Source organism: Rousettus aegyptiacus, unplaced genomic scaffold (genome assembly GCF_014176215.1).
Source record: "Rousettus aegyptiacus isolate mRouAeg1 unplaced genomic scaffold, mRouAeg1.p scaffold_m13_p_8, whole genome shotgun sequence".
Lineage (NCBI taxonomy): Eukaryota > Metazoa > Chordata > Mammalia > Chiroptera > Pteropodidae > Rousettus > Rousettus aegyptiacus.
The window spans coordinates 80,986,142-81,009,853 of record NW_023416311.1 but is presented as its reverse complement, the minus strand read 5'-3'; the positions used below and the strand labels follow the sequence as shown (position 1 = coordinate 81,009,853).

General features: G+C 35.7%; 2 protein-coding genes and 1 long non-coding RNA gene across 7 annotated transcripts in view; 2 read left to right on the top strand and 1 right to left on the bottom strand.

Moving 5' to 3' along the window:
* The window catches only part of MAP3K1 (mitogen-activated protein kinase kinase kinase 1), a 73,965-nt gene extending 71,420 nt beyond the window's left edge, over window positions 1-2,545 (top strand). For 2 of the 3 annotated variants that reach the window (XM_016160456.2, XM_016160457.2), the window contains exon 20: window positions 44-2,541. In XM_016160456.2, the coding sequence (XP_016015942.2) occupies window positions 44-193 (150 nt within the window). In that variant the 3' untranslated portion in view covers window positions 194-2,541. Of the gene's footprint in view, window positions 1-43 lie in introns of all 3 variants that reach the window. The other variant, XM_016160455.2, reaches the window with a different exon arrangement.
* Window positions 1,455-16,179, bottom strand: LOC118606923. Its single transcript, XR_004952686.1, has 2 exons — window positions 16,064-16,179; window positions 1,455-3,229 (listed from the first exon to the last, which is right to left on the bottom strand). It is a non-coding gene; the product is annotated as an uncharacterized LOC118606923 (long non-coding RNA).
* Window positions 16,052-23,646, top strand: SETD9 (SET domain containing 9). 3 transcript variants are annotated; one of them, XM_016160467.2, is made up of 6 exons: window positions 16,052-16,201; window positions 17,594-17,961; window positions 19,030-19,153; window positions 19,353-19,468; window positions 20,145-20,250; window positions 21,545-23,646. In XM_016160467.2, the coding sequence occupies exons 1-6, from the start codon at window positions 16,104-16,106 to the stop codon at window positions 21,630-21,632; spliced, it is 900 nt and encodes a 299-aa protein (XP_016015953.1). In that variant the 5' UTR covers window positions 16,052-16,103; the 3' UTR covers window positions 21,633-23,646. The 3 variants fall into 3 exon arrangements, 2 of the variants coding, with proteins under 2 accessions (XP_016015953.1, XP_016015954.1); XM_016160468.2 differs by lacking the exon at window positions 20,145-20,250; XR_004952685.1 differs by lacking the exons at window positions 17,594-17,961; window positions 21,545-23,646 and having other exon boundaries at window positions 16,056-16,201.
* Window positions 23,647-23,712: the final 66 nt, after the last annotated feature.

Here is a 23,712-nt window from a genome sequence, read left to right as displayed (position 1 = left end):
TCCAGTTGTAGAAAGCTTCAACATTTTGGTGTTTCTCCTACAGATTGCTAGTGCAACTACTGCTCCATCCATCCCTTCACATTTGTCTCCTGGTTTACGAGATGTGGCTCTTCGCTGTTTAGAACTTCAACCTCAGGACAGACCTCCGTCAAGAGAGCTACTGAAGCATCCGGTCTTCCGTACTACATGGTAGCCAATTATACAGATAAACTATAATGGAGACAGGATGCTCAATAAGAGAACTTTTGTGGGGAACCACACTGGCCTTTGTGCCACTGAACAGCTATGAACGAGACCAGGGAGGAACCCTACCTAAGTATGTGATTGACAAATCATGCTCTGTACCTAAGCTTGGTATGCAAAAGTCCACGATTTGTGCAGAAACTGTAAACCGTGCCTTTCAAAGAACTGGCCCTAGGTTAACAGGAATGAAGTTTGCATGACTAATTAACAGAAGCATAATTATTTTTTGGAGCACTTTTTCAGCAATATTAGCAGCTGAGGGGCTCAGGATCTATTTTAATGTGTCAATTATTCTTCCATTTCATATTGTGATCACAGGCAGAGGGTTCTGCAATTCCGTTCAGTTTTTTGTCACTGGTTATGAAAATCAGTATCTGCCTCTTCTAGGTCAGAATATGCTATAAGTAGCAGTAAATATATTTTTAAAAGTTGATAACTTCTTTATGACCCACAGTTGACCTTTATTTTTTTAAATGGGCAATTGTGGTTCATTGTGCATTTTACTGTTGGCCCATTCATTTCGTTTTTGGAAATTATGGTTCTATATTTTCATTTCACCTTCATTTTTAATATTCAGGGAAAGGTGAGCGTTTTAAATCAGAAAAAAAAAAGTAGAACTATGTGTGAACTAGAGTTTATTAAATATCTTGCTATTGCAAGAGGTTTTTTTTAAATACAGAATTTTGTTTGTTTTTAAAATTGGAATTTAATACTACCTTCATTGAGTCAGTCACTGCTCTTCTCATGCAGGTTAAATATAAATTAAGTGAAAATCAACTATTCTTTGTGATGCAGCTCACAACCAAGATCAAGATTACCTTGAAATTTATTTGAATTTTTAATGTATTGGTTTCTTTTGTAGGAAACTTCACACCATTTAAGTCTTACTCTGTATGTAACAATCATCATTCATCATCACCACATGTAACAGATAATAACATGTAACTGCTATTTTCCTTCTGCCATGCATTATCTATTTACAGTTGGCCTGGCTGATAATTAAAGTTAACTTAATTATTCAACTACCAATGAGTAATAGTATTTTTAAACAATATATTTGCTTTGAACTTGGAAAACGTGTTCAGAAATTAAAAAGTGAATTTCATTGACTTAACTAATTCCTTTGATTTTGCACAATTATCTAATGGTTTTCATCTGAAATGAATTCAAATGCATGTACTTTTGAAGGAAAATGGCAGCTTTTTTATACCTTTTTTTTTTTTTGAGTCTTTTAAATCAAGTACTGATTAAATATTTAATATAACTTTTTGAGATGTTAAGTTTTAACTCTTCAGAAGCCAGTTGAATTGTTGCAGAATGAAATAGAATTGGTTATTTCAAAGACTCAGGATAAACTAAATAAGCTATATAGAGTACATTTTAAATGTACAACACAAATTTAAAAATGTTTCAAGTTTACAGGGATATATTGCATATAATTTTTTAAAAAGCAGTTTTTCTTTAATGTGAATGTGCTTCTTAGTGAAATTTTACATTCCTGTGTTTGGAAGATTGGCAATATTTGAAGAGTTAAAAATAGTACCGAAATGTGAAGTTTGGTAGCTCTACATGTGTTGTACTTGACTTTCTATTTTCTTTTTTTTTCTGACTACTTAGAATTATCACAGTTCTAATAAGATTGTTTCCAAGTCTCTCATGTGCAAGCTTTAAAGGATGCACTCTTGCCATTTTATGTACTGGAAGATCATTGGTCAGATTAATACTGTGTCTGACAGAAATGTAAACTGTATAAACTGAGGAACCTCAGCTATCAGTATTACTTTTGTAGATCACCATGCCCACCACATTTCAAACTCAAATAGCCTCTAGATGTCAAAATCCATTGTTTGAGTTTGTTTGCAGTTCCCTCAGCTTGCTGGTAATTGTGGTGTTTTGTTGTTTTGTTTTGTTTTCAATGCAAATGTGATGTAATATTCTTATTTTCTTTGGATCAAAGCTGGACTGAAAATTGTATTGTGTAATTATTTTTGTGTTCTTAATGTTATTTGGTACTCAAGTTGTAAATAATGTCTACTGCTGTTTATTCCAGTTTCTACTACCTCAGGTGTCCTATAGATTTTTCTTCTACCAAAGTTCACTTTCACAATGAAATTATATTTGCTGTGTGACTATGATTCCTAAGACTTCCAGGGCTTAAGGGCTAACTTCTATTAGCACCTTACTGTGTAAACAAATGTTACAAAAAAAAAATCTCTGGGTTAAGAAAATTTGGCTTAAATATATCCTTTGTTATTTTAAATATATCGATATTTTAATTAAAATTTTTACCCCATTGAACCAATTTTATAGTATTTGTACCTATTTTGGTGTTTTGTCTTTATAGTAAATAAAAGTTTTTGAACAAAGGTTGTTACTTTTACTTATTTTGAAATAATTTCATACTTACAAAAAAGTTGTAAGAATACCACAAAGAACTCTCCTATACCCTTTACCCAAACGCCCCACTCAGGTTTTGCCAGCTTGCCCAGGTATGTCCTTTATAACAAAAGGGTCCAAACCAAGATCATGTTTGTTTTTAGTTGTCATGTTTCTTCAGGCTCATTCAATCTAGAACTATTCCTTAGTTCTTCCTTGACCTTCTCTATGTTATATACTTTCTCTTAAATACTACCACTGTTCTCAGCACACATTAAACTTAATTGCTTCTGCTCATGTAACTCTTTATATAATAAGGTATTAAAAAAAAAATCGTCCTCTTTGTTAAATTGTTGGGAAGGAGAAGATTCATTCACTTACTACTGTTTGTCAGTACTTTGAAACTGATTATACTCCATTTTACAAATGAAGAAAAGCAGTTTCAATCAGGCTGCAATTCAAGGTATACCAGGGAACTTCCTAGGCCTGCCCCACGGTTTTATAGTCTTAGATGGTACTTGTGGTTGTGTGTTCCACCTTCATCCTTCATTTTTCTGCTCTGTAGTTGTTTCTCACATGATCAAACAATCAGAATCTAGATGATTCAATCCTGTAAGGTAAGAAATGTCACTGAACGACTGAGTTCAGAAGCCATTTTGTATCTCTACATCTGTTTTAAAATTTCTGAGTAATTTGATTTAAAATGTACATCTTTTAAATTGGCTCTCTGGATATTTTTACTCAAATGTACACTATTGTCATTTTAGCAAAATATCACTAGGCTAAGCTATGAGACAAAGTCTTCATGACCCAAAGTTCTCTTCATACAATACTGAAATTTCTATTATATAGACTTTATTTTTGAGATAATTGCTATTTTCCTTTAAAGTCGATTTGCTAAATGAAAATGTTCAACATCTGTGCAGACATACTGAGAGGACAGGGTTCTAACAAGGGTGAAAACAAAAGAAAGAAATAATGAGGTATGGTGCGATACTGAAAAATCTTTCACAGGGAGTGGCATAATCATATTTTTATTTCATAAAAATCACCCTAGCAGCATCTTGAAGCAAGAAGCAAATTGGGTAGTACAAGAAGCAGAGAGGAGGTCAGAAGACAATTGCAGTATCCAGAAAAGAAATTATGAGGAGAGTCCAGGCAACTTCTGATCAAGATGGCGGGAGTGCTTACCTCCTCCTACAATCACATGAAGATTACAACAAATTATAGAACAACCATCATTGAAAACAACCTGAAGACTAGCTGAACAGAAGTCCTGTAACTAACTGGTAGGAGGAGGAGAGATGCAGAACAGGCAGTCCCACACCAAGTGTGGCGGGATCAGATATCAAGGGATATTTCCATTGTGGAGGTCACCTCTGAAGAGTGAGGGGTCCTAGCCACACACTGGACTCCCCAGCCAAGGGCACAAGTACTGGTAAGAGGAGTCCCTATAATATTTAGCTGTGAAAACCAGCATGGACTGAACCAGAGAGACAAGGTTGTGGGAGACAGCCAAGCTTCTCTTTAAGAGCTAACGCACAGATTCACTTGCTCACAAACTCATTCAGGCTCCAGCACAAGCGCAGCAGCTCCAACTGGGCCAGGGACATACAAGGAGAAACTGAATTGACTAATCTCAGGGCAAGGGCTGGAGGAGCATGAGCTGGGGCAGCTCTCTCCAGGGACGGAAGTGCTGGCAGGTGCAAATGTTCCTTTGTTGAGCCCTACCCCCACCCGGGCAGCAGGTGCAGGTAGGTGCCAAATCCGTGATCTGTGCTCTCCATTAACCTAACACTTCGCCCAGGCCTGGTGATTCCTTGAGACCCACCTCACCTAACTCTCCTAGCCTAAACCTCAAGGCAGCTTTTCCATACAAGCAGCCTGTCTGGGATCATATTGTGTACTTTCCCGAAATCTCTCAAAAGTCCACAAACCGCAAATAAGCAGTGGCTGTGGCCTTGGCATGCCTTGTAGCTCTTGCTAAGCAGCCCAAACCCAGCTCAAACAGTGAATGGTCTCAACGTGCATAACTCCTATCAAGTTGCCCCAAGCCTAGAATAAGCAGTAGCCAGTCTTGGCCTGGAATATAGCTTCAAGTAATCAGCCACAGACTCAGCACAAGAGGAAGCTGGCTTCTGCTCTCATCAAGGGCCCACCAAATGGTCCCAAGCCAGGAACTAGTGGCAGCTGGCTTCAGTTCACTGTGAAGCCTCTCCCAAGTGCCTCCAAGCCCAGCACAACCAACAACCAACAGCAAGATCAATTTGTAGCTGCTAGCGAGCAGCCCCAACCCTAGGATAAGCAGTGTCTGCCCTTGGCCTACACCAGAGTCCCTCTCAAAACGCTCTAGTCCCAACACAGCTGGTGGCCAGCTTCAGACCAAACCAGAGCACCACCCAATTAGCTCCACAAACAACACACCTGAAGGGTAGACTTGGCTGGCACCAGAGCCCCGCTAAAGTGACTCTCACTCTGTGGGTTCAGCCCATGCACAACAACTCATCTGCTGTAGTCACAGCAAGCCCTCACATCCAGTCAGCCTGAGGGTCAAACCCACCTACTGATGTGCCAACAGCAATCAAGGCCCGACTACTATAGGAAGGCACACACAACCAACACAAGGGACACCCAAGGGGCACCAGGCTCAGGTGATCAGAGATTGTGCCACTGGGCCCCACAGGACACCTACTACATAAGGCCACTCTCACAAGACTGGGAGATGTAGCAAATCTACCCAATACACAGAAATAACATAGGGTGGCAGCCAAAAAGAAAAGACAAAGAAACATGTCCCAAATGAACAAACAGGACAAAACACTATAAAAAGAACTAAATGAAATAGAGACTAGAAATCTACCAGATATAGAATTCAAAACACTGGTTATAAGGATGCTCAATGAATTTAGGGGAAGAATAGATGAACTCAGTGAGAACTTCAACAAAGTACAAATTGCTAGTCATAAAAAGTCATGAGTATGTAAAGTATAACACAAGGAATATGGTCAATAATGTAATAACTGTATGGTGTCAAACGAGTACTAACCAGGGTGATCACTTTGTAAGTTACACAAATGTATAATCATTAGGTTTTATACCTGAAACCAATACTATATTGTATGTCGACTGTAATTAAAAAATAAATTAAAAATAAATAAAAGAAATTGAGGAGAAAATGATGTCAGCATCACAGCAAATAAGATGCCCCTACCAAAACTGAATCATGAAGAAAGAGAAAATCTGAACAAGGAGACTAAAGCAGTAATCAAACACCTCTCAACAAAGGAAAGGCCAGAACCAGATGGCTGCACTGGTGAATTCTATCAAACATTAAAAGAATTAATACCAACCCTTCTCACACTCTTCCAAAAATTGAAGAGAAGCGAACACTCCCAAACTCATTTTATGAGACCAGCATTACCCTGATACCAAAGCCACATAAGGACACTACAAGAAAAGAAAACTACAGGCTGGAGTGGTTCCAGAGAGTAGTGGTTAGCACATCTGCTTTACAGGCAGAAGGTCCTGGGTTTGAGCCCCAGTGGAGCCATGGTCCAGGCCTCCTGGGTGTGCCAGGCCTTGGGTGTGTGCCATAACTGCATGGGAGGAGATGCCCCACCTTCAGAGATCCAGTTCTTAAGGGGAGATGGCAACCAGAGGTGGAAGTAGAGTGGGGGGAGAATTAAAAAAGAAACAAAACTACAAGCCAATATATCTGATAAATATAAATGCAAAACTTCTCAATAAAATATTAGCAAACCAAATTCAACAGCACATTATAAGGATCATACACCATGATCAAGTGAACATATTCCTGGGATACAAGGTTCAACATATGCAAAGCAATAAATGTCACATACCATATTAACAGAATAAAAGATAACAATAATATGATCATCTTGATGCAGAAAAGTATTTAACAAATGCTGTCATGATACAACACATCCTGTCATGATAAAAACTCACAACGATTTGTGTATAAATGGAACATACCTCAACATAATATGACAAACCCACAACTAACATCATACTCAACGGTGAAAAGTTGAAGGTTTTTCCTCTAAGATCTGGAACAATCAAGGGTGCCTACTTAACATCACTTCTATTCGACATAGTACTGGAAGTCTTAGCCAGAACAATTAGAGGACAAAAAGATATAAAAGCCATCTAAGTCAGAAATGAAGAGGTAAAACTGTCTTTGTGAATGATATTATTTTATATACAGAAATTCCTAAAGACCATCAAAAACCTGTTAGAACTAATCAATGAATTCAGTAAAGTTGCAGGATACAAAATCAACACATAGGAATTAGATGCATTTCTATACTCTAACAATAAAATAACTGAAAAAGGAAGAAAGAAAACAATCTCATTCACAATAGCATCAAAAATAATATGCTTAGGAATACATTTAAGGAGGTGAAAGATCTGTGCAATGAAAACAAATTTTGATGAGAAAGAAACACTTAGGCTCAAATAAATAGAAAGATATTCTGTGTTCATGGAGAAGGATATTGTTAAAATGCCCATACTATCCAAAGTCATCTATACATTAAATGCAATCTCTATCAATATTCCAGTAACATTTTTCACAGAAATAGAAAAAACAATCCTAAACTTCGTATGGAACCACAGAAGACCCCTAATAGCCAAAACAATCTTGAGAAAGAGCAAAGCTGGAAGCATCCCACTTCCCGATTTCAAACTGTACTACAAAGATTAGTAACCAAAATGGAATGATAATGGCAAAAAAAAAAAAAAAAAAAAAAAAAAAGGCACACAGGTCAATCGGAACAGAATCAAAAGCCCAGAAATAAAACTTAACACATATAGTCAACTAATATTTGGCAAGGGAGCAAAGAATATTCAATGAGAAAAGGGCAGTTTCCTCAATAAATGGTGTTGGGAAAACTGGACAGATACATGCAAAAAAAAATTAAGCTTGACCACTCTCTTACGCCATATACAAAAATAAACTAAAAATGAATTAAAGATTTAAATGTAAGAACTGAAACCATGTAACTGCTAAAAGAAAATATAGACAAACTCTGACATCAGTCTTAGCAATATTTCTTGGGCTGTCTCCTAAGGCAAGGGCAACAAAAACAAAATTAAACAAATGGGACTATATCAAACTAAAAAGCTTTTGCACAGCAAAGGAAATCATCAAAAAAATGAAAAGACAATCTACTGAATCAGGGGAGATATTCACAAATTATATATCTGATTGGGGATTGATATCCAAAATATATAAGGAACTCTTACAATTCAACATATAAAAACCAAACGATCCTATTTAAAAAATGGGCAGAGGACATGAATAGACATTTCTTCAAAGATGATATTCAGATGGCCAACAGCCACATGAAAAGATGCTCAACATCAATAATTATCAGGGAAATGCAAATCAAAACCATAATGAGATACCACCTCGCACCTGTCAGAATGACTACTATCAAAAAGTCAACAAATAAATCTTGGCGAGGACATGGAAGTAAGGGAGTCCTCGTGCACTGTTGGCAGGAATGTAAACTGATGTGGCCGCTATGGAAAAACAGTATGGAAATTCTTCAAAAAATTAAAACTAGAATTACTGTGCTACCCAGCAATTCCACTTCTGAAAAAAAAAAAAAAAACTAATTTGAAAAGATAACATGCTCCCCTATTTTTATTATAGAATTAATTACAATAACTGAAATAGGGAAGCAACCTAGGTGTCCAACAATAAAAGAATGAATTAAAGAAGACGTGGTATACAAATACAAGTGAATGTTACTCAGCAATAAAGACGAATGAAATATTGTTGTCGTTGAGACAACTGGATGGACCTAGAGGATAGTATGCTAAGTGAAATAAGTCAGACAGAGAAAGATAAATCACATATGATGTAGTGTAAACCACAGGGAATATATTCATAGTATTTTAAAAACTTTACATGGTGATAAGTGCTTACTAGACTTAGTATGGTGACCACATCATAAGGCATATAAATGTCAAACCACTATGTTGTAGACATAAAGCTAATAAAATATTGTATGCCAACAATACTTTAATAAAAGAAATTTTTTAAAACAAAACAGAAACAGACCCATAGGTCTATAGAGAACAAGTGGATGCTTGCCAAAGGGGAGGGAGGTTGAAAGATGGGGAAAAATTTTTAACAACTAAAAATTTAAAAATAAAAAATAATAATTTCTACAATTCTGCTGGGGGCTGGGGGGAGAGAACATTATGCAAGACACCAAGCCTGGTTTCTTCATAAAAGTTTTAAGTCATGAAAAAGAAATGAAAGCAGGGCATAGATCAGACTTGATTAAAATAGACAAAATGCAATGCGTGAACTTAGATTCAATTTAAAAAACAAATAAGAAAAGAACAAAAAGCTATAAGAAGGCAATTTTGAAATTAGAGAAATTTAAATATAGACTATATATTCATGATATTGAATTAGTGTCAGTTTTTAAAGATGCAATAATAGTACTGGGAAGAGAAAATGTCATTGTTGGAAAGCTGATGTCTAGGACTTACATTCAAATGCAAAAAGAAAAAATATATGTATATGTATATAGGGGGGGGGGCGGGGAATTGCTGCAAAATGTTAACAACTGGTGAACCTATATATGGTTGCTTGTTAATGTCTTCTTTTTCTTTCTTCTTTTTTTTTTTTTTGCCTTTTACCTTAATTTTATTTTTTGTTTTTTTGTTTTTTCTTTTTTCCTTCCCTGCAGCTGAGTTTCTATATTTCAGTGGCCTGTGTTAACTGACAACCAATGGAAAAATTATTTAGGCAACTACACAAGATCCAGAAGGCAGGAGAGTAAAACTTTTCTTTAATTAAAGGATGATCTTAACAGTGTGTGAACTTTGCCAAATATCTGAAAATCAGACTTTACCTCACCTTTTTCTCAAGAATAAAGCAGTTAACTCGGTGTTCTTCTCAGAAAATTGAAAAACAAAACTCAAGGCAATCATTGAGAATTCCATTTTCCAGTCTAAAACCTAGATTTGATGTTTACCAAACAGGACATTCTTATTCTCCCATCCCCTTCCTACACTCACATCGAAGAAGAGGCTATATCCAGATATCTGATACCTTATTTCCTGGTTTTCTGCTCTCAAAACCACCCTGCTCTTGGGTGGCCAACCACCCGCCCGCCTATCTATCCATCACCCACCTATCCATCTACCTATCCAATTACCCACCCATCCACCTACCACACATCCATTCATCAATCCTACCAACCACTGTTCTGAGCTTCCCAAACTATTTCTATATACTAGTGCTCTACTTGAGGACCTTTAATAACTACCTACCACCTACTACCCCAAATCGCAAGATTTTTCAACGATCTGACCTTACGCTGCCTAAAAACTTTCTTTCCTACTATTTCTAATGTAAATGTTGCTCTAATCGGATCCTTACATTCTCTGAACCAATTCAGCACCTTTGCTCATGCCAGTGGTTCTCAATTCTTTGGTGTCATAATTTGGTCTGAGAAGCAGCTGACAACCAATGGCACTGAATCTTCCAATTGATGCTCAAAGCTACCACAACCGTGTACTATAATACTCTATGGAGCATCACTCACATCTCAGTCCTGATAGATTTGTATGTTTAGTATAATTATTTTCCACTAGATGGCAATAAAGTGGCTGGAATTAGAAGTGGCTTTTGCTAATTTTCACAGACTAGCAGAGACCTTTTTTTTTTCTTTTTATGCAGTATTTTTAGACCCTACAGCACAAAATAACTTCAAAATAGTTTGTGTCTAATTTTATCAATATGCAATATACTACTATAATCATAGAACTGGCATTAATGTCAATGTCCAATTAAATGCTTTGTCACACACTTGCCTTCTCAAACTTTTGCATAACAATATGTGGTTCTAACACTTGATTCTCAAACATTTTCATCTTCAGACCCCATTACACCTTTAAAAATCAAGTTTCCAAGAAGCTTTTGTTTATGTGGTTTGTATCTATTGATAGTGTATCATATTAAAACATAAATTTTAAAATATTCATTTATTAATTTGTTAAAACAATTTTAAAATCTTTTATATGTTAAAACGGATAACATCTTTATGAAAAATAGATAACTCCCCCTGAGTGGTGAGAAAAATGGCATTTTTTATATTTTTGCAAATCTATGTCATTTCCAGCTTAATAAAAGACAGCTAGATTCTCATTTCAGCTTCTGATTTCAATCTATCACACATCATGTAACCCCCTAGAAACTCCACCACACCCTAGTAAGAGAATGGCACTAAATAAAGACAAATAACATCTTAGATCTATTATGAAAATAGTTTTGACCTTGCAGATCTCTAAAAAGGTCCTAGGGACCCACAGTATCCTCAGGCTACACTCAGAACTATGGCTTATGCTCTCCCTTTCCTTCCTTCCACCTGTCTTTTACCTATTTATCTTTGACGCACTCCTGAACTTCAGTAACTCACACTGAAATTCTTTCATAATATTTAGTTTTTCTAAATTATATATTTTTCAAACTTGACTTTAATCTTTTGAAGCTGTACACAGTTATGAATGAATAAATATTTGCCAGTTATGTTACCCACTTTAGACAATGAAGCTATTCAAATAGCTTCCAGAATACCCACCATCTTTAAATATACTCTCTTTCATCAGAGAACTGTGAAATCAAAGTTCTGTCTCTCACTTCCTATACCTCTCTCCCGCTCAACACACACACACACACTAAAATTTCACTCAAGAAACAAGGAAAGGGGACTAAAAATGTATCATCTGATTCATGCAAAGTAAGCCTATCTCCAGCTTATAGTTTGAAAAACACTTCTTTCTTGGACAAAGTCAAAGCCCTAAGTTTTTTACTGATTCTTCCCATAAAAAGAGTGAATAAATAATGCCACGATTTCATTAAATATCTGGATATGTGCTAGTTTGTCAACATAAACTTAGTCTTTTTCCAGAGAGAAAACCTTAACTTCCTCCTCTGAAGGTGGAAAGAAGGAAGAGTCCTCCTTCTTGCTTACCTAGGAGCAGATAAACATTGGTAGGTGCACTGAAAACAGTTCAGCAATTCCCTCCTGCATTTCTCTATAAGGTTGGCTTTCCCACTCTGAATTATTTTACATCTTATCTTCTCATCTGAACCTCTGATATTCTCCTATAACTTTTCTCAGTTGAAGAAGATCTTGAAAATACAACATCAAAATTCCTGGGATTCAACTAAAATAATGCTTGAAAGAAAATTTATAACTTTAAATGCTTAGATTATGAACAAAGAAAGGTCTTAAACAATGATGCACTACTTTAAGAAGCTAGAAAAAAAGAAAAGCAAACTTACCCAGAGTAGAACATATAAAATAATAAAGAACAGAAATCAGTAAAACAGAATATAGACAAACAACAGAGAAAATCAACTGTCAAAAGCTGTTTCTTTGAAAAGATCGACAAACCGCTAGTTACAATCATGAAGAGAAAAGAGAACACAAATCACCAAAATCAGGAATGAAACTGGGGTTATCACTATAGATCATACAGCCATTAAGAGAACAGTAAGACTATATTTATGATCAATTTTATGTCAACAAATCTGACAACTTAGATGAATAAATTCCATGAAAAATATAATTTATCAAACTCAAAACAAGATAAAACAGAAATTTGAACAGCCCTACATCTTTAAAACAAACAAAATTCTTATCAAAGAAAACTACAAGCCCAGATGGTTTTACTGGTGAATTCTATAAACATTCAAAAAAGGCTTATCTCAGGAATCCAAGGATGATGCAACATTTGACAAAGTCTCATTATAACTCACTATATTAAAGGAAGAGCACAGAGAAAATATGTGATCATTTCAATAAATAACTAATGAAAGCTTTGATAAGTCATCGTTCATTTAAAATTTAAGACAAAAATTCTTGACAAACTCCATAAAGTATACCTACCAAAAAATTACAGTAAATATTAAACTTGACAGCGAAACTTTAGAAATAGAAGAATGAAGTAGAGTTTTACAAACTAATATAAGGAGACTTCAAAACTATTTTTGAATAAATAAAAGAAGTTGCAGATACCTATAGTATTTTACAAACACATACACACAAATCTCTAATTTTCTATAGGAACGTACACAAGTATGTAAATACACAGAAATGAGACTGGCATAAAACACATCAACCTGGTAACTTCTGAGAGGAGGTAAAGCCCAGGATTGGTGGAAGCACAGGTTATATGGTGTGATTAAAGGAGAGTTTAGCCTTATCTACCATATTTCTATTTGTTATAAGGAGAATGTTCTTTTCATTAACTACTTATATAACTAAAAAGTAATTTTAATACCATAAATTTAAATTCAACATAGTACTGAAAGTCCTATCCAGGGCAATTAGAAAATAAAAAGAAATAAAAGATATCTGAATTGGAAAGGGAGAAGTAAAACTATTAGTAGTTACAGATGACATAATATATTACATATAAATATTATATATAGAAAACTGTAAGTTCCACCAAAAATTATTAGAATAAACAAAGTCAGTAAAGCTGCAAGATACAAAATCCATTTACAAAAATCTGTTGTTTCTATACACTAATAACAATCTATCAGAAGTTCTTTTAAAAATCCTATTTACAATTGCATCAAAAAGAATAAAATACCTAAGAAGAAATTTAACCAAGGAGGTGAAAGACCTGTACATTGAAAACTGTAATACGATAATGAAAGAAACTGAAGATGACACAAAGAAATGGAAATATAGTCTATGCTCATAGGGAAGAATACTGTTAAAACTACCCAAAGTAATCTACAAATTCAGTGCGATCTCTATCAAAATTTCAATGGCATTTTTCACAGAAATAGAACAAACGATCGTAAAATGTGTATGAAACCAAAAAATACCCCAAATAACCAAGCAATCTTCAGAAAGAAGAACAAAGCTAGAAGCATCACACGCCCTGATTTCAAACTATATTACAAAGCTACAGTAATCAAAACAGTATAGTATTGGCATAAAAAGATCAATGGGACAAAATAGAGAGTCCAGAAATAAACCTACACATATATGGTCACTTGACATATGAAAAAGAGCCAAGAACAAACAATGGGGTAAGAATGGTCTCTCCAATAAATACTGTTGGGAAAACTAGACAGTCACATGCAAAAAAATGAAACTAGATCACTACCTTATATCATACACAAAAATAAACTCAAAATGGATTAAGGGCTTGAATGTAAAACCAGAAACCATAAAGCTCCTAGAAGAAAACAAACACAAGCAGTAAGTTCTCTGACATCACTCTCGGTGATGATTTTTTTGACAGTAAAGGCAACTAAGGCAAAAATAAATAACTGGGACTATGTCAAACTAAAAAATTTCTAGCAGCAAAGGAAACCACTGACAAGATAAAAAGGCAACCTACTGAAAAGGAGTATTTTCAAATAATATAAATTATAATGGGCTAATATCCATAATATATAAAGAATTGATAGAATTCAATAGCAAAAAATCAGATTTAAAAACTGGGCAGAGGATCTGAATAGACATTTTTCAAAAGACATACAGATGGCCAACAGGTAAATGAAAAAATGCTCAACATCACAAATCATTCGAATCAAAACCATAATGAGATACCACCTCGTAACTGTTAGAATGGCTATTATCAAAAAGACAATAACAAGTGTTGGCGAGGACATGGACAAAAAAACCCTTGTGCACTGTTGGTGGGAACGTAAATTGGTACAGACTCTATAGAAATCAGTATAAAGATTCCTCAAAAAATTAAAATTATAACTAATTCCACTTCTGGGTATTTATTCAAAGAAAACAAAAATACTAACATGAAAAGATAAATGCACTTCTGTGTTCACTGCAGCATTATTTACAATAGCCAAGATATAGAAAAAATCCTGTGTCCAAAGATTAATAAAGGAATAAAGATATTATATTTATATATTCATGGATACCTTTATATATTTATGTATTTATATATTATATATAACATACTATTTATATATATAACATACTATTTATAATATATACATAACATACTATTTATAATATATATATTATTTAGCCATAAAAAAGGAAATCCTGCCATTTGTAACAATATGGATGGACCATGAGGACATTATGCTAAGTGAAATACGTCAGACAGAGAAAGACAAATACTATATAGTCTCATTTATACGTGGAATCAAAAACAACAAATAAAAACCAGGTTCACAGATACAAAGAACAGATTGGTGGTTGCCAGAAGTGGGGATGGGTGAAATGGGTGAAGGAAGTCAAAAGGTACAAACCTCCAGTTATAACATTAATTAGTCCTGGGAAGGTAATGTGCAGCATGGTGACTACAGTTAATACTACTGCACTGCATATTTAAAAGTTAATAAGAGTAAATCTTAAAAAATTCTTATCACAAGAAAAAAATTTGTAACTATGTATGGTGATGGATGTTAGACTTTTTGTGATCATTTCACAATATATACAAATATCGAATCATGTTGCACACCTGAAACTAACATAACATTATAAATCAATTATACCTCTGTATATAAGGTCTAGACAAAATGTTCCTTTCTATTGGATGTACCCTGAAGATGATTAAACTATATGATAAAATTAAAAATAAGAAGACATTCGAAATATATACAAAAAAAATTTTTTTTAAAGGTAAGTATATAACTATAGGTAAGGATTCAACTCGCTCCATTTGGGTCCTCTTAAGTTTAGATACCAAAAAAATCACTCTCTTTGTATATCATTTATTAATACAACCTGGAACTGAATTCACTTCATTTAGCAAATAAGGTAAACCTGGATGGCAATTTACCAAACACAGCACCTGAGGGCAGAGCCTTTAGAGTTTGCCAACATCCTATAATATTAGTGTGAAACTGAGACTTTGGCAATTTTCTTTCTTTCCTCTTATTCCTTTCTGGAATAGAATAAATGTCCTTAGCCCACTTGCATTTACCTGAATTTTCACTAGCTCTGACCTGTTCGATTTAGTCGTAGGATTCACCCTGACTCGGGCAAAAAATAGGAAAGCCGACCTTCCAGCCTGAGGAAATGGCACCAACACATTTATTTCTTAATAAACACTTGTTGACTTAAAGATGGTTGAAGGATTCTTGTAGTTTGCCTTTCCTGGAACTAAGCGTTGTCTACACTTGTCCTAAGTGTGTGTGTGTGCGGGAGGGTGGGGAGGGGAGGTGATAGGGGAGAACGCACGAGCAAATGAAGAAAGAAAAAAGAATATGAAGGCTCCCTTCAGCTCCACGCACCTGTTCAGCGAGCTGGGGTAAATAAAGGAGCAGCGCGGAGGCCACCTGCGAGGAGCCAAGGCTGCCAGACACTCGGAGCCCGACACTGAGGGTGGAAACCGGGGAGGGGCGGGACGACCCGGCCTCCGCTCCTCCCCCGGCCTGGGCGGCCCCGAGACCGCGACCTACCTCTCCCGCGCCATCCTCATCACGGCGCCGCGGGACAGCCATGCCCGGCCGCCTGCTGCGGGGCCTGTGGCAGCGGTGGCGCCGTTACAAGTACCGTTTTGTGCCCTGGATCGCGCTGAACCTCCGGCACAACCCGAGGTGAGAGGACGACGCGACCGAACCAGGGACATCTTCCTTCCGCCCCGCCGCCCCACCGCGGCCTCTGGGCCAGAGGCCAGGTGGCCCGAAGGGGATGGAGTCTAAGGCGGACGGAGCCTCGGTGAGGCGGAGCTTCTGGTGGCCCAGGGCCCGAGGCAGGCGGGCTCCTGGTGGGTGGAGTCTGAGGCGAGAGGGTTGTGAGTGGGCGGGGCCAGAGGCAGGCAAGGCCCGAGGTAGGCGGGGCCCGAGGTAGGCAGGGCCCGAGGTAGGCGGGGCGGATAGGGAGGCTGGAGGAGTCGGAGGAGGGCGGGGCCCTGGTAGGGGCGCGGAGCTCTGGGGCGGGGCCTGAGGCCTATACCCATCGTACCCCGCGCTTCGAGGTCTCCGACAGAGGTGTTGCCCGCGGGCGGCAGCATGTATTGTCGGTTTTACAGTCCGGGCTGGCCGTGGCTCCTATGTCTGGGCAAAAATAAGAAACTTCCGAAAAAGAGGAAAACTCATACAGTGGGAGAGTGCGGGATCTTCTCAACACCAAGGAATAGTTGGAAGCTTGACATTCCTTAGAAAAGCCAAACCGAGGTTTATCTTCACAGCTCTGTAGTATGTGGTGAAAGCAACCCTGCCTGCTGTGAGGATAACGGCTTGAAGTAGCTGACGCCTAAAAACGAACAAAAAGCCACTAAATGCACGTCAGAGTGTTGGGTCTGAATTAGGGAAGCTAGCTTAGTGGATGACCATGGGATCTGTATTATTGTCAGCTGTAGTAAGTGGCGTGCTAGTGATCTGGAAGAGTACACATAAAATTCAAACAGGCAGGCTAGCTAGCTCCGACAAAGGCCAGTTAATAACCAAAGAGTTTTCCCAGAGTTCCATACTACGGAAACTTGATTTCAAACGCATCATTACCTATAAAAATTTGAGGCGGAAATTGCTTCCTTTTTATTAAAAAGTAAAAATAATACCGTTACGGGAATAAAAGTGATGCAGTCATTTAAGTACTCCTAGAAGAGAATGTGATAAAGTGTATGTTAACTAAAATTTTTACTTGAAATTACACGCCTAGAAATTGTTTCTGCTTCTCGCTTTCCTTCTTAGCATCTTTAGTACCTTAGGAAAGTTCCCTAATATCTCCAGGCCTCAGTTTCCTTGTCTGGAAAAATGATGTAATCAGTGTAAGGACCCAACAGCATTTGTGCCTTTCATAAATATTTACTGTTTTTAACTTGTGTAGCTATTATTGGAAGTTAGGTAACTAGTCCAAACAACTCTTACAAACTTTCTGCCCATCACACATGAGAGAATCTTCATTAAGACCAGTAACCCAGAAGGCATTAAGACAGTCTAGCTTTTATCAGTTAAAGAGTAGTGAATAGAAACTTTTCCCATTTTCAGGACCCTCCGATATGTTCCAGAGGAATCCAAAGACAAAGTTATCACAGATGAAGATGTCCTAGGAACATTACTGAAAGTTTTCCAGGCTCTTTTCATAAATGATTTCAGTAAACAATCAGATATCTTGACTATACTTCCAGAACCTGTTAAATCAAAATACCAAGACCTACTGTCAGTTCAACATCCAAGGGTGAAACTGCTTGAATACAGACATCAGCAGCAAAGTATCTTTAAACCAGAAGAAATTCTTTATAAGACACTGGGTTTCAGTGTTGCCCTAGCAACTAGCTCATTGATTTCTGCTGGAAAAGGTGTCTTCGTTGCTAAAGGATTGGTACCAAAAGGCGCGGTTGTATCTATGTATCCTGGTAATGGCACAATTAGTACTTTGCCAAGAGTTTCTTATACACTTATAAATACAAGTTCAAAAAAAAAAAAATACCTAACCTTACAATTCTTAGAGTAAGAAGTCGAGTTGGAAACTCAGATTTCCATAGATTTTTAAATCCTGGTTTCGAAATTAACTGTTTGTAAATTATGTATTAGAAAGTATTATGTGTGAAATGCATTTTTCTTTTCAAGGAAAATTTTCTAGTCAATGTTTAGGAGAATATAGTATGGCCTACTCTGATCAGACTTAGAAAACACTAGAGAATAAGTCAGTTTGACTTAGATAATTGATAACTGAAGGTATGGGTTGAAACATGCAAATGGTATGAGTCAAAACGAAAGAGAGAACTTAAGACCTTCCTGCTATTTCTACACTTGGAAAGTAAAGCAGCTTCTAAAGCAAAATATTGACTAGAATGCTCAGTAGAATATGTTGTTAAACTAACATTATTTTGTGTAGAGGAAAATATATGTGGATATTTGAGTCAGATACACCTGTGTTTTAAAAAAGTCCTTCTATTTTCTAATTTTTGTCCCCAAGATGTCTCAATTTCTACACAACTAACTCTGCAAAGAATAGAACTAGCTAGCAACAAATATTAAAATAAATTTAAAGCTTAACATGCCTGAAACATAAAGGAGAAACCACCTGACTGACAAACTCACCTATTCCCATGTTTACATTATTTAATTGGTTATTAACAAAATACCTTCTTAAAAGACTCTGATGTCAAATCACATTTTACTTAAAAACAACACAGACACACATACAACTTTGTATAATTGAGCCTGAAGTATGTTCATATATTTGTTAACCAAGTCATACTTTTTTCTTCTGTGTGGACAAGTTGGTTCTGTGCTCCATCAGCTATTGGGTAGTCTTTAGGGGTAAAGTAGCCAAACAGAATGTGATCTAGATTGAATGTGAAATATTAGAAAAAGGCAGAGAAATTAAAACATTCTTCCATGTTATGTATGTTGCAGAAAAAGGCCCTTATCATGTTTATGATCTTTATATGTTGTTCTGTCTTTGTCTTGTATAATAGGTACAGTATATCAGAAATATGAGCCAATCTTTTTCCAGTCCATTGGAAATCCATTTATTTTTAGATGCTTAGATGGGGTACTCATTGATGGAAATGACAAAGGAATATCAAAAGTCGTGTTCAGGTAAGTCGGTGCCCATGTTCAAATTTAATTATAGGAGACAGAACTACACCACCATGAATATGACCACTATAACCTTAGTTGTCCTATCGATTAAAGTTTTTAAAGAGAAATTTTACTTTTTCAGTTGTAGGGTTAATTTTGAACTTTTGAATTTTAAGATACTGAACAATCCCTTAGCTGATGCTTTCACATGTTTCAGATCTTGCAATGGGAGGGATCGACTTGGCCCTTTAAAAATGAGTGATAGTACATGGCTAACATCAGAATTTCATAATCCACTGGCTGTAGGACAGTATGTCAACAATTGTTCAAATGGTAAGTTGGCACCATAGGACTGTAAGAAAAATACAATATAAATAAAGCAGTAATAATTCTCTTCCTTTGCCATATAACTGAGTACCAGAGGCAGTCAGGTTTTGAAGCCCTTAAGTAAACTATGACTTTTAAAGGCATATATCACAGAGAGAATTTTGGGAAATAATGACATACATTAATTGAAATTCTTTAATTTACTATTTTCTGGTTTTGTAGTAAATATAGGCACTTGAACTGCCCTTTTGATCATTATTTTATCATTTTTTTTAATATTTAATTTAGAGATTGTTTTGTGTGTGCCTCAATACAGCCTAATAAACAGTAGACTGGCATGCCCTCTCTGTTGCTAAGTTTGAGTCACTTACCTTCTCTGGGGCTTGTCTTTCCCATAAGTATATCTGGCTACATTTAGCATAGGCTTTGGTATTAGGGAGATATGAACTTGAAGCCTGACTCTTCTACTTAACCTTTTATTTTCAGAACCTATTTCCTGATCTTAAAAAAATAAACATACACATATACATGTGTGTGTGTATAACCTAGCAGTGCCTGGAACATAATAGCAATTATTAATCTGATTATGTTCTGATAATTTTGAAAACTATACATTGTCATAATTATTTTCCATGACCTTGTAAAATGGTTCTATTTTTAAAAATTATATCCTCATTTCTAGACAGACCAGCTAATGTTTGTTACCAGGAATTTGATGTACCTGCAGTTTTCCCTATAGAACTGAAACAGTATCTTCCAAACATTGCCTACAGCTTTGATAAAGAAAGGTTAGTCTTCTAGAAGAGCTCTATCTTATCTTATTCTATACTTTCAAAAAAATATATTGTCTTAAAAAAAGCTATGTAGAATTTTGGGTAATTTTTTTTAGTGAAAAATTATAACTTAGATTTTTATATCATCACACCTTAATGCATTAATGTAGACTTATTTAAAAATAAAAATCTTCCATTAGCTTATTAGTTCATTCTGCTTATTATTGCCTTTTTTATTCTAGGTGGTACTTTTATAAGTATCAACCTTAAAAGTTTTTTATCAAGTGATTCTGTTGTTTTTCCTAACTACAAAATCCTCAAAAACATTTTTAGTTTAAGGATAATGTTCCTCACTTCACATGAGAGCACCCAGTTGAAGAAAGAGGCCAAACTATACTATTATTTCTTTTGCCCACTTCACTATTAGATTTGGAACCTTAGCAGTGAAAGAAAGGGAGTATACCAACTATACTTAAATTAAAAAAATTAAACTTAAAAAAAAAGTAAAAAAAGAAATATTCAGAAGATACACATTTTTAATGTAACATTTAATTTTCTGTCCATTAAGTGTAGTCTACTGAGAATACTCAAGTAGCAATTTTAAATATGACAATGTTGTAGGAAGATATAACCTTTATATCATTTCACTGAGTTGCTATTAACTGACAAACTTATTTTGTATGTGTCCTATTAAATCGTTCTTTTAAAATGAATGATACTTAAAACTTAAACTATTCCCTGTACTTAAAATATGGTAACATTTTTCTATATATGTATGTGTTTAGGTTTAGGTTTTTTAGCCATATACTCTGGGGCATAATGTCACTAGTATTCAACAAGGATAGGAAAAGATAAATTTAGTAGGAACTTTGAAGGTTTCACATCTTGCTGTATTCATAAAAAGTATTTTTTAACTCCGGTTAACTTTAAGTAATGTTTCCAGCTTTGCAGACTACAAAGATACAAATTAATTTTAAAATGTTAAACTATAATGAATATAATTTTTAAATGCTTTTTATGATACTAGTTTTGAGGAGGTGAGCATAGAAACAACATGTTCAGAAGTGGCAGTTGTATAAACTTGTTGATTTATGATCTTTTAAAATGATAGAATAGACATACTCTACTTTAAAATACCTTCATCAGGGATAAAAACAATTTCCTCGTGGAAATGAAGTGCATAAACTAAGATGATAGTAAAGAATATGAATAAAATGACATCTATAAAACCCATAATAGTTAAATTAAAAATATGAGCTGGTATCTGTTCATACTTCTAACTTTTGTATATTTGTCTTTTTGTTTTCAGCCCACTTCGATGTGTTGTTCTTGTTGCACTCAGGGACATTAAACAAGGAGAAGAGCTTTTTTCAAATTATTATACAATTGTCAGCTAACTCTATTAAAAATTAGGTTTTTTATTCAGCTATTGTTAATTATAAATGTTTTTTGTTAATTATTTCTGAGTTCCACCTATAGAAGAAATATTTTGAAGCCTAGTTGGAGTGAGATGGGTTTTTTGATATTTGTTTCAATTCCATTATAAAAGCTGTTTGCTTCATTTCAATTTTAAATGTGTGATGCAATTCCAATTTTACTTGGTTTTCACCTAAATACAGTTTATTAAATTAAAAGGTACTGCCTGAACTTACAATTTCAATGTTTTTAATATGTCTCTGATGGTTTATATAATTTTAGCAAGGTCATCAGCAATTCTTGTACTGTTGATGTATATGAACTTATGTAAAAGCTTCATTTTTGTAGAATAAACTAAAGCCAAAAATATTTGGTGTTACCATGAGTTAACTGGGTGTGTGTACCATTAGTGTGCTTGTGTATGTGTAATTTAAAGATTGTTTTAGCTGGTAAGGGAGAAATAGGGAGTCATTATACTATTTTCTCTATTTGAACATTTACACTCATACAGTTTAAAACAGAATGTGAGATTATTTTGGCATGGGAATATAGTTAAAAGACAGTGGTCGTGGGCAGAACACCTATTACCCATTTCTCCTGTTTCCATGTGGAAGGCTTCCATTAGTAATGCTCTTGACCTCTCTCTCTCTCTGCCCACTGGAGGGAGATTGATTTTCTAAGATTACCTCTGGAGAAGAACTAGACACCTGTGGCCCAGACCCCTGTGGTTCCTTCTCCGTGGACTCTGCCTGCAGAGAATGTGTCCTAGGCTGCCCTATGCAAGTAGTAGCCTATAGTCAGCCCAGCCAGTAATGGAGTGAGTCTAGAGGTGGAGTATTAGTAAGCCAACTTGGCCAAAGCTCTGAAGTCACCTTTTCAGGAGAGTTTTATTGGTAATAATTACTTTGATATCCACTGACCTGACTCCTGCATCCAACTCTCAGTTCTAAACTTGGATAAGGAAGAGGGTGATTTTTATTGGGCTCCTCAAATCCTAACACAGAACCTGTTTAACCAGATTCTAACCATCTTTGCTGCTACACTAACAGTTTTTTATTTAATTTATTGAAATTTTAATAGCCTCCTGCTCCCTTTACAAAATAGATTCTTTTAAGTCAGATCTTGACTCATCTCTACTATCGTGGAGTATATGCTGAAGTCCTTCACATACATAATCTAGCTGCTCACTACCTCTGAATTTATCTCTTGCTCACGCTACCAGTCATACCTGCCTCCTTGCCACTCCTTGAGCCTGCTATGCACACTCCCACCTCAGGACTTTGGCACTAATTCTCTCTGCCTATGAAGATCTTCCCCCCAGATAGCCATATTAACTCAGTCCCTCCATCACCTTGCCTAACCACTCTGTTGAAATTTACAGTCCCCAACTGCCACCACTGAAACTCCCCATTCTATTTCCCTTCTTTTTCTCTATAGCATTTGTCAAGTATATACACATACATCCATTAGATCTTCTCTGATTATTTTTCTCAGACTCATTTGTCTTTTGTGTCATCAAGATCCTAAGAAACCAGGAGAGATTCATCTTATGAAAAAGCTAATCTACTTGATCAAGATCCTGTTACCCAGAATTTTATGTAAAATGTGGAAACTAACTCCTATGGACATATTAGGAGAGCTGAACTATTTAGGAATGAACTGTTACAATGTAAATGACTAAAAATAGTTGAGAAAAAAATGCACATTACAGAGATCAAATATGGTAAAATGTTAACAGTTCATTCTGGATTGTTCTTTGTACCTTTTTAAAAAACTTTTGTCTTAATTGGTGAAAAAGTCACCATTAGCTCAAGAGTAATACATGCTATCAAATATTTAGTGAATACCTACCTAGTACATGAAAGGTCCCAGGAGATTCAAAGAATAAAACATGGTTCCTGCTCATAAAACGCTCACGGTGAGAGTGTAAAGCTTGTGTACCGCAACTTGGTCTGGACTGGAAAGATATTTTTTGGAAATAAAACATTGATTTTTTAAAAATAGAACATCTTTTTACCAGTTTTTTAGATTTATAAATCGCCGATTTCATTTCTGACATGA

Coding starts and splice junctions, on each gene's coding strand:
- SETD9 (XM_016160467.2), top strand. CDS start 16,104: ATGCCCGGCCGCCTGCTGCGGGGCCTGTGGCAGCGGTGGCGCCGTTAC. Junction 19,154..19,352: donor ATATCAAAAGTCGTGTTCAG/GTAAGTCGGTGC, acceptor CACATGTTTCAG/ATCTTGCAATGGGAGGGATC. Junction 19,469..20,144: donor TGTCAACAATTGTTCAAATG/GTAAGTTGGCAC, acceptor CCTCATTTCTAG/ACAGACCAGCTAATGTTTGT.